Raw genomic sequence first — 13,830 nt, 5'->3', positions numbered from 1 at the left:
ATTATTTGTGTCTAAATTATGTTTTGAAAACAACAAAGTTGAAGCACATTCAGGAGAGGAGAATATTTTTGAAGCCAACAACAGGAAAAGAGGCAGAAATGATGAAGACTTGAGAGAGAAAAAACAGAAATTCATATATTGGAGAATTATTTCCTAAAACCTGGCTCACGGAAGCACCAATCACATATTTGATTTGTACTACTTTAAGTTTGGAACATGCACACTGACACTCTTAATGAGATTCCTTCCTGGCCCTGAAAAGATGACGAAACCATGTCAACCCGATCCATCCACACCGGGAGTAAATATTGTCAGTTAAAGGTCTGCTTTCTGCGGGCGGTTTTAGATGAAGGAACGAGGCTGAGTGACTCATCAGGCCTAACATTTTCTTTTTTCTTTTTTACTCCATCGCTCAGTCGCAGGATTGGCTCAGTATGCACCAAGTTGTGCATTTATGTGTGTTGCCCTTGGATACAAGCTGTATCAGTCACTCTCTAAATACCACTTTTTCAAGCAAAGAGGCTTTTAATAGAATAATTACAACAGAAGCTCAGAAGGGCCAAATCATACAAATGCTCTAAATCATGTTTCCGGCATGTCCCAGTTTTTCACGTGTGCCTAGAAGTGGTATATTCAGGTGGTTGCAACCTGCCACTGTGTTCATTATTTTAATGAGCTCTTTGTGCAGGAAGGGAAGTATGAAGAGTAAGGGGGCATCTTGAAATAAGTGGGCAGTACGAAGTACCAGCCGTTGCCTCTGCCACATTCGCCTCTGGAATATAGAGGAGTTCATGGTTGACTTGATGATAGCAAGGTGCCCAGTTGCCATGGCTGGAAAACAGGCCCAAATCATTAACCCTCCACCACTGTGCCTGACAGTGAGATTGTGTCGTGCTGAGATTTTGTGTCTTGTTATGTTTCGTCTTGAAGTCTTGTTTGTTCAAATGCAGGTTTGCAAACCTCAGTCATGCTTTAATGTTCTTATCATGATAGAAAGCCTTTATCTGGGAAACCCATTCATCCATACATCCATCTACTATCTATACTTATTCCTATATCTATACGTATTAGGCCTGTGTTGAAAAAATCAATTTTCCGATTCTAAATCGATTCTCATTTTAATTCCTAAAAATTGATTCATATGTCTAAAGATCGATTTTTTTCATTATTACCTTTTCACCCGGTGAACTTTAATCCCAGTAGTCACGTCATTTAATTCACACGTGCTGTTGAGGTGTTGCAATTTCTTTCTTTTTTCGCACTTTAAATGGATATTGAAAGGCCTATTTGAGTTATTTATTTCTTAGTTATTTATTTCATACAAATAACTTTTGCATTTTTTTTGTTTATGCCCAAAAAAGGAATGTTTTGTTGGACATTAGAATAACTACTGCCATGTTTTTGCCTTTAAATATGTTTAAAGGTATGAAAAAATTAAAGTTTTCAGTTATAATTGCATAAATTGCCTATAATTCATTACTTTATATACTGTCTTGGGGTTACATTTGCATAAAATGCTAAAAACCAAATTCTCAAAAATTAAAAACCGAAATAGACCGAAAATGGAACAAATAAAAACGGAATGTGGAAAAAAATAAAACCGATTTCATCCGTCTCTGTTTGCTGCCCTGGGTCTGTTTGGTAATTCTGCCCCACACAATGTTTCTGAAAGCAGTTCTATCAGCATTCTGGGAGCTGATTGGTCCTTACAGCATCATTAGCTGCAATACTTGCTGTTGAATCTCAATATAATACTAGTATTAACATATTGCATAACTACCCAGTCATATAATTCATGCAACAGCTCAAAAAACATTTTTAATTACACTAACTCAAATAAATATCTGATCGAATTGAATCAAATCGTGATAATCGATTCTGAATCTTAAGAATCTGAATCGAAATGATTCTTGACATTTGAATCGATACCCAGCCCTAATACTTATATACCTTATTCCTTTCAGAATCTCAGCTCCTTGCAGCTTTTCCCAGGTCTCTACAGGTAAAAGGCAGGGATACTTCCTGGACAGGCGTCCACTCCTGGAAAGACTGACCGCTGCGCTGATATTCTTATCAGACTGCAGAACGTTCAAAATGTTTGGAAATACCTTTATACCCCTATTCAGATCCATGTGCAGCAACAATTGCTTCTCTAAGATCACTGCTAATATGTTTGCTTCTTGGCATTGTTTCAACACACACCTGAATACCTCAGACATGGACACTGACAAAACAAACATGAAAACTTTGGATTTATAGAGATCTGCACACCAACTGGCGGACCGATGATTAGCAGCACCTATTTAAAACGTATCCTCTTAAATCCTATGAAAGGAGGAAGGGGGTACTTAGTATTGCCCATTTTTTTGTTTAAGTTTTGTTAAGTAAATATTGGGTTGGTGAAAAAATATTACATACAAAAACATAGGATCTAAAGAGGGGGTAGTAACTCTTCCATGGCTTAAAGTATGCATCAGCATCAAAAAAGGAAACACTTTCAAATTCTGAAAATCAGTACGCAAATTGGTGCAGAGTAGTTGCATAAAGATGCATGGACAGCACTGGCAGACTGTTTCATCTGTGCTCCAGTTTCACGCATGCAGAATGTCTCTGCACTGCATGATGATTCAGGACCCTGCATCTCCTTGTTGATCTCATTGTTGAGAGGGAATGAGAGGGAATGCGTCGGCTGGGTCTGCCGCTTTACAACTCATCCGTCAGCCGTTTCCCCGGCTGTGCCAGGGCTGCTCCAAAGACTCCTTTCTTTTTCCAGAGTTACACACACAACACACCTATGAGTGCAACGAGAGCATCTGATGTGTTTCGTCCTCACACGTGACTCTTGATAACACAGTAAATGCCTTAATGTGATTTGGTACATGTGCAATATCTCATGTTGACAACCTCTGTGCAGTTAAACCTTGCAGATCTTTCTCTTTTCTCCGTCTGTGGTGGTCAGGGAAAAACACAGGTATTGCATGGAAGGACAGTTCACCGAGACCAGCAAGAGCTCGGACAGAAGTCTGGACAGAAAATATTCCAGTTAAGACGGTGAGGAACCCACAAACAATGAAAAATGTGCATCGACATCAAAACCCATTGTTTGTATTCACTGCAATGACTTAATACGACTAAATCCTATCCAGACTCTTGGCTGTGCTCTCTTTGTCCTTTTTGTGCAAGTCCTTTCATGCACTATCAAAGTTTAAAGCTCCCGTTACAGAGGGGAGTGGGTGATGCCTCGAAGATTAGCGAGAATAAAATGTATTTTGAAAGCAAACAAACCAAACTGCTCGATTTCTTCCTTCAATCCTCCATCAGAAATCACGCCTCCAGAAAACTAAAAGCAATCTACCGTAGGCTACCAGTGTGATCAGATCTGACCTAAGTTAGTGTGCAACTGCCAAAAGGGGTTTTCCTCATGTTTCATCCAAGTGGCAACGCATCAAATCAGCTGAACCGGACTAACATGTGAAAATGTAAAAAGGACCATTTCCTGTCCGGCAACAATGCTTCTGCTACATGTGGGCACTTGCCTTAAATAGCTTAAGACGGTAGTGTGTTGGAGCCGTGTTAAGGTGCAACACCCACCTCCCTCTCTCTCTCTATCTCCAGGCCGGCCTCCAGCAGGTTGGCCTCGAACTCCTGCCTGATGAGGTGCATCTCGTGGTCAGCCGGCTCCATCGGCTCACTCCCCTTCGCACCCTGGAGTTCCACGAACACCTCGCCGGCACTCGCTGCCTCCACTCTCACAACGCCGCCTCCTCCTCCTCCTCCTCCTCCTCCTCCTTCTGCCGCCACCGCCTCGGAGCCCACCGTCTGAGGGAAGTTGCCATTGGAGACGACGGACACCTGATCCCGTGAAACGGAGCCACCAGCGGGAGTTCGTATCGAGCCGTGCCGGCGGTGGTGAAAAACCAGAACGTAGTCGACCTTTCGTCGCCCGTCACAGAAGTGGAGGCCTTCACAGCTGGCTTGAGGGCTCGACGTTGGCCCCATGACCTGTGAGCGAACCCAGAGGAGAGTTGGAAATGTGCATTACAATCACCTGGCAACCGTAGTAGTGGCCGTGTCCACCATCACAGAAACGTTATCGTCCTTTTCCAAACAAACCAGGGGCCCTAATCAGATACAAATTGCTTAAAGACAGCGCACGCAGCACCTTCAAGCAGCAGGGGAGTTATGTAATAACTGTTTGAATGAACTTAAACATCTCCTGCAGTGTCAGCACAAGCAAACACAAGTGGCTTTTGGCAGATTCTCAAAAACAATGAAGTGAGAACCTTCAGCAGCAGAGTGGGCAGTCAGCTCACCTTTGACTGTTTTAGTCTTTATTTAGACAGAAGGAGAGTATAGCGGGAGACTGAACGTGGAGGGGGAGCTCTGCATACACTTGGACGGTTTGTCAAATATGCAGCTGAAGTCAGACCTCTTAATGATTATATTGCCACCAACGTCTGCTCCAAGTCTGGTCCGATAGTCCCGTCTGTCGGGAGCAGGGGTACCTCGTGATTGACAGGCCGCTGCATAATGCACGGCCACCGCTTTCAGCTCCCAGTCCGATCAATCAACTGAGCCAATGACGTCATTGTCAAGGGACGCTGGTCAAAATGCAATTGGACGAATGTTGCAGTGACGTGTCACGATGGTAACTGGTGCCACTCTGTCGTTAAGCCATCCATGAAGCGAGAGAAGTGGGGACATGAGGTTATAACAAACCGACCTTTGGTAAAAGAAAATTTCTCACGTCCTCTTTTCCAAGCTGGAGCCACTGCCTTATCCTTCTAGTTGGGTAGTTGTACCTCGATGAGTTTGACTCATGTGTTGTTTGTAGTCCAGGTGACAGAGGTCTGACGGAGCCTATCACAGCTCTCATCACACAAAAGGAGGGAATACCCCCTGGACAGGTCTCAAACCCATCACAGGGCCACATTTACACAAACAAAGACGCTCCTATAGTCCTATAGATCCTATAGTCCGGGACCACCAGTTAGTTTGATATGCATGTTCTGCTTCTGACTGTGGAAAGAAACCAGGGAACCCGAAGGAACCCCATCAATCGTGGGGGGAACATCCAAACTCAAACTAGATTCGAACCGGGACACTTCTCTGTACCAAGCTGTACCCCCAGAGATAGGTTATCTAATGATTTATCTAAGTATTTTCAGAAGGTGAACAAGCACAACGATCAGAAGAGGTGAATCGCGCTAATGGTGCCACGATGGGAACTGGGAAACGTACTCATTTTATATTTTACGAGAGACATTGATGCTGGTTGGCTGGAGCTCTGTAGGAGCCAAGCATCCATCTGTCCAATACCACAGCGGATATGTCCATATTTTAGATATAGTCAGGAATAACCAGTAAAGGTCCAATTCAAAGCCACTGGGAGGTCCAACTTCAGTACTTTCATGACCCAATTTCAACATCAAACAAATGACTACTTTTAAACACTTTGTTCAGGTGTAAGGTAAACACTGCTGCTGTTATCATTTTACCCCCCCTGTGTCAGGTATGTCCTACTACACAGTAACTACTGCCTTCAATCTCCTGCAGGTCTCCCTCAGGGGGGATGTTGGTCTGATAGCAGACTGCTGGGAAGATCCCCAGAAGATCCAGTCAATGCAACCCCAGGAAAACTCTAAAGTCATATATCTAGAGATGTTGAAATGCTTCTCTCACGAAACCCAAATGGTTTAAAGGTTTAAAGGTTTAAAAACTGCTTTACACAGCCTCAGTTGGTTAGTAGTAGTGACGGTGGTTTGTATGTTGCTGTAAAAGGGAAAACTTTTACGAATGCTTGTAAAAATGACAAGGAGGTGAAGACAGGGAGGTGAGAGCCAGCAGATACACCGATACAAATATTGTGCTTGATCTATTTAAAAAAAATAAGTGACTTTTTGCATGAGATTATTATGTAGATCAAGAAAGACTAGTCTTTGTATAAACTACTTAATTTTTTGTATGTAAATAATACATTTTGCAAGTACAGTCAACTTAATTGTGTTAAGTTTACTTTATTTATCAAAATTCAGTTGACTTTACTTGCAAATAAATTTTGTACATACTAAAAATTAAGTAGTTTATACAAAGACTAGTCTTTCTTTATCTACATAAAAATCTCATGTGAAAAAGTTGCCTTAATTGTTTTAAAGTTGATCAAGCAAGATATTTTTTACTGTGGTTACTTAAACAAATAAAGCATGTTTCATCTAAACGTTGGTCAATCTGCCCAATAGATTAAAATTGTTAAAGGAAAAGTAAATACAAAAAGATCATTGCTTGTTTGTGTGTAAATGAAAAGATTGCCTGGGATTACATAAATACTGCTTGCTAAGGAAAAAATGCACAATGTCTTGTTTTTTGAACAAATGCAGATTAACAAACTTCATTTTCTTACAGATTTAAATATGTTATATTACATGCGTTTAGATTTATTTTTTCAGTGCTTACCTGGGTCTTGTCTTCTGCAGGAGGGATGTCCATGCTGTTGCGCTTTAGAGACAGAGACAGGACGGGAAAGACAGGGTGAGAGGCTGGAAAAGTTGTCTGCTTTGGCAGGTAAAGGCAGCAGGATTCATCTCGACCACCGAGGTCTCCATCAGCATCCTCGCAGAGCACCTGAGCGCGCCCCCGCCTGGTACCTGAGAGCGCCCCCGCTCAGTCCGCGGAGCGGAGCATCGCTGTCAGACACAGAGAGCAGCAGCCTGGCCGCTGCGGGAGCTGCTGCTCATCCAACTGTGGGCTGCTGGAGACACTGCAAAAACAAAGCGGCTCGCTCTCGGAGTTAAAGCATGAATTATGGTTCCGCGTTAAATCGACGCAGCGCCTACGGCGTAGGGTACGCGGGTACGTGCAACATACGGTGCGCATCTCCGCGTACCCTACGCCGTAGGCTCTGCGTTGGTGTAACGCGGAACCATAAATCAGCCTTTACGCTCCACGCTGTTTCCCTGCCTCTTTAACCAATTCGATCAGCCCAATATCAGTGGGCGTGGCTTGCGTTAGGAGGACACTCCTGCAGGTGATGCCCACACTGAAAACAAGAAATCTAAACGCATGTGAATATAACATATTTAAATCTGTGATATTAACAATTAAAAATGAAGTTTGTTGCTTTACATGAATACATCTAGTTTTTAAATGAATCTGTATTTGTTCAAAAAACAAGACATTGTGCATTTTTTCCTTAACAAGCAGTATTTATGCATACAGTAATAATCTCATGCAAAAAGTTGACTTATTTATTAAGTAGATCAAGCACAATATTTGGGGATTTTTCCTCTCTTACATGTGTTACATGAATGCATTTTAATATACATTTATATTTAACTATAATTCAAAAAGATGTTAGATTTAACCACCATTTTTCCAACTCTGATTAGGTAATTAGGTAATAATTAGGTTTTATAAGGGTATAGACCTGAAACCTTTAACAGTTATCTGCAGCCAGGCCTGCTCCTGGCTTTTGGGAGGAGTCATGTGTAAGATGCCCCCTAGTTTGGAAAACTGCAGTACAATAGAGTAGTTAACCCCATTTTTTCAATTCAATTTTATTTATATAGCGTCTATTACAACAGAAGTTGTCTCTAGGATCTTTCCAGAGACCAGAACATAAACCCTCGAGCAATTATTACATAAACAATGGCAGGTAAAAAACTCCCCTAGTGGGAGAAAAACCTTAAGCCAAACAGTGGCAAGAAAAACTCGTCTTTAGGAGGAAGAAACCTGGACCAGGACCTGGATCATAAGGGGGGACCCTCCTGCTGAAGACCAGGTGGGCGTTTTTAAGGGTAGTCATTAGTCTGTTAGCCTATACTTTAAAACGAAAACAGGATAAATATATGGATCTCAAATTGACATCAAAAATCTGAACTTGAACTAGTAAATAAAACAAAGCTGTGCCTCAAATCATCCTCTACTACCCTTGAACTCCAAAGGATTGATTTCAGAATATCCACACATCTTTTATTTGATTTGATTTCTGTCACTCTTGCGTTGTTTTCTGTTGATAAGAGTCGGGGGGTCAGCTGGAGCACATCCTGGGGGAAAGGCTGGGTACACTCTCCACAGATCACCTGCCACAACCATCCCCTGAATATTTAGTGATATTTAGCTGCCTTAGCCATGCAGCAGTGATCTATTGTGGGGTTTTTTTTGTTCAACGATACAATACAAATAACAATGTCCAAAAGTTGATTCTGCTGATGAGTTTTCTGCCCAGGTAAAACTCCCAATACGGTATAGTGACAAAGGAGTCGGGTCAGTCTTTCAATTACACCTTGTAATAGATGTTGCTTATTGTGCAACGGCCTAATGGGGATTTTAATTTATTACCCTTCAAACACACGCTGCAGCTTCTCTATCAAAGCAGTGCGGTTTTGTTTATATGCATCATTTCATTCTTAAGCATTTCATTGCTTCAGTGGTGAAGCACTTTGGATTGAATTAGAATATAATTTAAATGGATTGTATTTAATAGGACTGCATTGAACTTGTATAATTTCTGTGAAAAGTGCCTTGAGATAAATGAAGATCTGAAATTTAAATTCGGCTTAAATGTAGTTTGTCAGCACTGATGTCCGTGGCCTTGGGAGGCTTTCAAGGAACGACATCGAGCTTGCTAAGGTGCTTTGATCGCAGCGGCATGAAATATGGCAGTTCCTCAACCGAACACTAGGGGCGGTCTCCAAAAAGCAGGTGAATCTCCATCGACCCAAATGTTAAAATGTCATATTTACAGCAGAAATAAACATATTTACAGCCTGGTGCAAAATCACCTCTCTGGTCTCCATAGCTAGATTTCACATCCAACTGTGCAAGAGTGAATATTTATGCTCCTGATGGGGTAAAATGACCTAAAGCCATAAATACGTACACAATTAAAGATGATTCCCAGGACATTTCTTAAAGGGTAACCTCTACATGACATTGAGGGAATGCTGCTTGAAGTTTCCTGTTTTCTCAGGAGAATGGGCCGTGTCCTCGATTACTGTTTTTACATGTGTTTCACCAAAATATCTCAAGCCCTCATGTGTATTTTAAATGCAATTTTTGCAGCGTGCAAAGAGCGAGCCTCCTGGACCGCTGTCTGATGTGACTCACAGAGACACTTGTCTTCCAGCGTAATCGCTGAGACAGCCAGATCTCAGTTTTGACTTTTGTTTGTGTCCCTGGTTGGTTTCGTCTCCAGAATTTCCAGTGCATCAAACCAAGTGATTTCTGCACGTTACATACAAAGATTTGGACGAAGCATTTAACATTTTGTATTGAAAGACCACAAGTATAAATTACATCCATTAGTAAAAGTCACCCTGTCACTGTGGGAGTGCAACAACTGAGACAATGTCCTTATTTATAAGGTGATGCAACCTGAAGAAACGCACTGGAACTGTTACATTTGTTTCTGCATGAGCCATCACCGAATGACAGGCAAAACTAAAGATCTGTACGTCAAGCTGCTTCCCAAGAAGATCCCCAAAACACTGAAGGAGTGTGCACCTGCAGCAGACTCTGAACCTCCTCATCCTCGGGCTCTTCCTTGAAGACTTGGGGCTCCAGGAGGCTGTAGGGCGTGGAGCGGGGTCCCCCCCCCGCCCCGGAGAAGTCCCGGCTCAGCTGGTACAGGCCGTCGCTCTGGATGGAGGACGACTCGCTGAGAGCTGTAGCCACCGGTGTGAACCCGGGTCCGAATGACCACGGCTCTGGAAGACAGTCATTTAAAAAGATGTCATTGACAATCCAGCTCAAGCCCAACGGCCAACAAAGCTCTGGAGTGAAAACACACTTTGTTCCAGCATGCATAAGAATCTAGGCTGGTTATCTATAAGATAAAGGTCTACTTGTACTTTATTAAATTTTCTGAGGAATATACCGGGGACACGATCTCCGAAACTACTCTATGACAGATTATACTATCATTTTGCTCACCATGGTTACAGTACAAGAATTACATCAGAAAGAAGATTCATACTGCTGAGGGTGAGAACAGGTTTGATACAGAGAACTTGTTTTTACAGAGCCATGGTTGGCTGGAACTCTATACCGGTTCATATTTCTCATGTAGGGAGCAAAGATTGGTTTAAGATTCAGTTGAAACAATATCTTTTAAAATGTAATGAATTATGATTTGACATTTGGAAAGAAATAGAATGGAGTTTGAATAGAATTACAGGTAGTGTAAACCCTATCACAATAAAGGTGAAAAGTGGTCAAGAATTTTAAGTTAAAGGAGCTTGAGGCAAGAATAAGAAATGAGACTCATTAGCGCTACGACGACCGTCGGGGGTACTGCAGCCAACAGCAAAGCCGGCACGGGAGAACGGGGAGAACGTGCATGCAGCGTCATTTGACGTCACATCCGCAGGACAGTGCGGGAAATTCCGGTCCGGAATTGCAGCACATTTTGCAGCACACAGCCTGTTCAAGGCAAAGGACAGATACACTAGAGGGCTCATTCTTTTGGGTTTGGAACGCTTCATCTGACATTATTACTAGAAAACTTAAAACGTATACGCATTTTTTTTCATAAATCCTGCCTCAATCCTGCCTCATGCTCCTTTAAGGTCATTTCAGGCAGGTATTGTTTATGAAGGTGTTTTATTTGATTTCATTTCTATGTATTTATGTCTGAGAATGATGATTTAGTTCTCCTCCATGTTGTTTGTGACTAAGGGAGTTGTGTCTATTATTGTTTTGTCTGTCATGTATAATGTATGTCTGTTAAGTGTTAATTTGTGTGTTGTGTGTATGTTGGACCCCAGGAAGAATAGCTAATGCTGTTGCTAATGGGGATCCTAAATAAAACAAACAAACAAACTTTAAAACTAATGTTATTCCTAAAAAATGAAAAGAATCCGCACGAACAAATTTGTTGCAGCTCAAGTCACAGGGATGAAAAGGGATGAAAAGCAACAGAAATATTTCATGAATACAAGTTAATTTGTTCATTTTCCTGAGACCACACATGGGGGGACAGGCATCAGCAGATGGACATGAGAGGACCTGTTGTCCCGGCGGGTCCTCCGACGGGTCTGCAACGCCTTCAGGACTCACTTTCCTCCATTTCTGTCAGTCTGGCCACCGTGTTGTCAGGAACGACAACAGATTGCTGTTTTTTCTGTATTTTTTGTAATAAGGTTAGTGTGTGTACGGTTATTTTAGGGATATAGACAGCTGTAGCCATAGTAACGCACCAGGCCATGTACCATGCTCTCGTTTCAGTGCCGCGGACAGCTCTCTCTCTCTCTCTCTCTCTCTTTCTCCACGTTGCATCCTTCCTACCAAACGCAGTTGTTGTGCACTTTAGCACCCGCTGTAATGCGTGGTGAAGAGAGCTAGCAGCCAGGTCAAGAGGGCGGCGTGTGATTTTAAGACTCAAGCCAAAGGGAAGAACACTGTGTTGCAACAGTTTTTCTGGCGTTTTCGTTGCCCACGGCTCACTTGACATCAGCGTCGCCGCTTGGCAGAGCGAGAGGGAGGCCTGTAACTGGGAGGTCGCCAGGTTCCATCTGGTAGGAGGGGAAATGCTTGAGAAAATCCCTCATAAATATACAACAGGCTATCAGTCATGTGTGAAACGGAGGACCCGCTCTTTAAATTCAATGCTTCTGTTTATGAAATTATAATAAAAATCCCCTGCCCTAGCATTAGGTAAATACAACCTCCTGCTGGAATCAGTGGAGAACTACTTTCATTGTTTAACAAACAACAAGTTCCAAAAAGTGGTGATTTATTCATCAAAAACAAAACCAAAAACTGCTGCCGAGCAGGATACAAAAACCAGAACATGAACATGACAAAGGAAACTACCAACACGGAGGGAGGAAACAGTACGGACCAGCCAGCATGGACCCAGCAGGAGAAAGTTTTGCCTTTTGGCAATACGTCTACCGGTAGAGGAAGAGGAGTCCCCCTCTGCCGGCACCGAGGACCCGGTGTCCCCCGAAGCCAATGTCATGGTTTGATACTTCCTGTTTTATTTTGAAGCCTGTGTCTTTGTGTTTGATTTCTGGTTTGACTTTCCTGTTTCCGATCTGCCCTGATCGTCTGCACCTGTCAGGGTGCGGTTGGAGTAGGACCCAGATGCAGGAGATCAGAAGGCATTATTTTTCAGACAAAATGAGGGCCTTTTTGGCCCCCCTAAACGTGCCCCAAAAGTCACCAAATTTTGCACGCAAGCTAGACCTGGCGAAAAATGTGATATTTAATGGTTTGCATTAATGGGCGTGGCCTAATGGCTCAACAGCGCCCCCTAGAAAACTTTGTGCCTCAAGCCCCACAATACGGTTTGACGTACATGCACGAAAATCGGTACACACCTGTATCATGTCACAGCTTAAAGAAAAGTCTCTTGGCGCCATGGCCGAAACCGAACAGGAAGTCAGCCATTTTGAATTAATCGTGTAATTTATGGCAATTTATGCCATTTCTTCGACCATTTCTTCGCCCAAACCGTAACGTGCACCCAGATGTGTTATACATCAAAATGTGCGTCTCGATCCTGCGACGATGGGCATTACTTTTCTCAGTCAAAAGTGTTACCGTGGCGACAATACACGCCAAAAAGCGCGCCCCCACCCTTCTTCTGATTGGTCGATATTTGATAGTTCCTATTTTCTGCCATATTTTTTGAATGGTTTGACATAAAGAGTCATGGGTGATGTCATCGGACTTAGTTTTGAGACCTTGACCTTTATTGGGGAAAATTGCACGCGCAATTTATTTTTGTTCAACTAAATAACATGTTGAAAAAATGTATATGTCATTTTATGTAGGAGGTTGCACTCACTTGTTATTAAAATATAATATCATTGGTTGATTTTTATGATGTTTTTACACAGAAATACCAACTTTTTCACTTGAAGCTGTTCCTGAAGTGTGGGGGATCAAATCAAAGTTAACTTTCTGCTGCTGTCAACGTCTATATTATGATGTGTTCGAAAAGGAAAATATCCCAAAATAGATGATATTTTCCGTTTTTAGATTGCAAAGCAAGGGCCGACAAATTCATCTAAAATGAGATGGAACAGTTTTTGTGGAAGGACTAAGTGAGCAACACTTTCTCTGCTCTCATCTCTAACAGCAGAGACAAAGGGCTTCATCCAGGGAGCAGATAATGGGCCGCAGCAGCGCGACACAAAGACTTGACGCTGATGCTTTTATCACACGCTGTCTCGGCTCCGGAGCCCTGATTATATGGAGACTTCTGCCAGAAACCTGTCTTATTTAGTTTCATGTTATTAACCGCTGATGAGAGAGAAGTGCGGCACAGCTGTAAACATTTGAAGCCTCTTGATGTGAGCCGTGGTTTTGAAGCATTTTTGAACATTGTGAGGCTGGAATTCACGCGTTTGTCCTAAATATGAAAGCAAAGCCTCTTAAATCAAGGATGGACTGCATTTATGATGCATGCATTTAGGAAACAAACATCACATTAAAAAATAAAGTCATTTGTAATTTGTCACAGAACAAACGGTGCCATGCGACTGTTAGATTGTGCAGGCTACAGGTCTGACACCGTCTCAACCTGCACCACTAGTTTAGGTTGCTTAGCAGCAGGAATGTCTGGAAGTATCGCTGCTGTCTGCAGGCCAGGAAAGAAAGAAAGAAAGCTTGAAATTATGTATTTCAACGAGCCGTTTAAGTGAGAGGGGTTCTGTGACATCACAAACCCAGATCAGAGTAAATCTCCACCCAACTTCATAACATCAGGCATGTCAGCTCCGCTTTGCCCAAGTGAACTCACTTCATTAACCCAGTACAGATCAAAGTCCAGCACAGTTCTGAGTTCTGAGCCAGGATTCAAACCAGCAACCTCTTAACTGTGAG

General features: G+C 42.5%; 1 protein-coding gene across 2 annotated transcripts in view; it reads right to left on the bottom strand.

The window, feature by feature from the left end:
• Window positions 1-9,669, bottom strand: part of ano2b (anoctamin 2b) — a 90,031-nt gene extending 80,362 nt beyond the window's left edge. Inside the window, exons 1-3 of one of the 2 annotated variants that reach the window (XM_061714535.1) lie at window positions 9,502-9,669; window positions 6,454-6,495; window positions 3,592-4,002 (exon numbers count right to left, since the gene is read on the bottom strand). In XM_061714535.1, the coding sequence (XP_061570519.1) occupies window positions 3,592-4,002; window positions 6,454-6,486 (444 nt within the window). In that variant the 5' untranslated portion in view covers window positions 6,487-6,495; window positions 9,502-9,669. The remainder of the gene's footprint in view (window positions 1-3,591; window positions 4,003-6,453; window positions 6,496-9,501) is intronic. The other variant, XM_061714534.1, reaches the window with a different exon arrangement.
• Window positions 9,670-13,830: the final 4,161 nt, after the last annotated feature.

Source organism: Cololabis saira, chromosome 23 (assembly GCF_033807715.1).
Source record: "Cololabis saira isolate AMF1-May2022 chromosome 23, fColSai1.1, whole genome shotgun sequence".
In the NCBI taxonomy this organism is placed as follows: domain Eukaryota; kingdom Metazoa; phylum Chordata; class Actinopteri; order Beloniformes; family Belonidae; genus Cololabis; species Cololabis saira.
The sequence above is the reverse complement of the archived record's forward strand: the minus strand, read 5'-3'. Positions and strand labels throughout refer to the sequence as shown.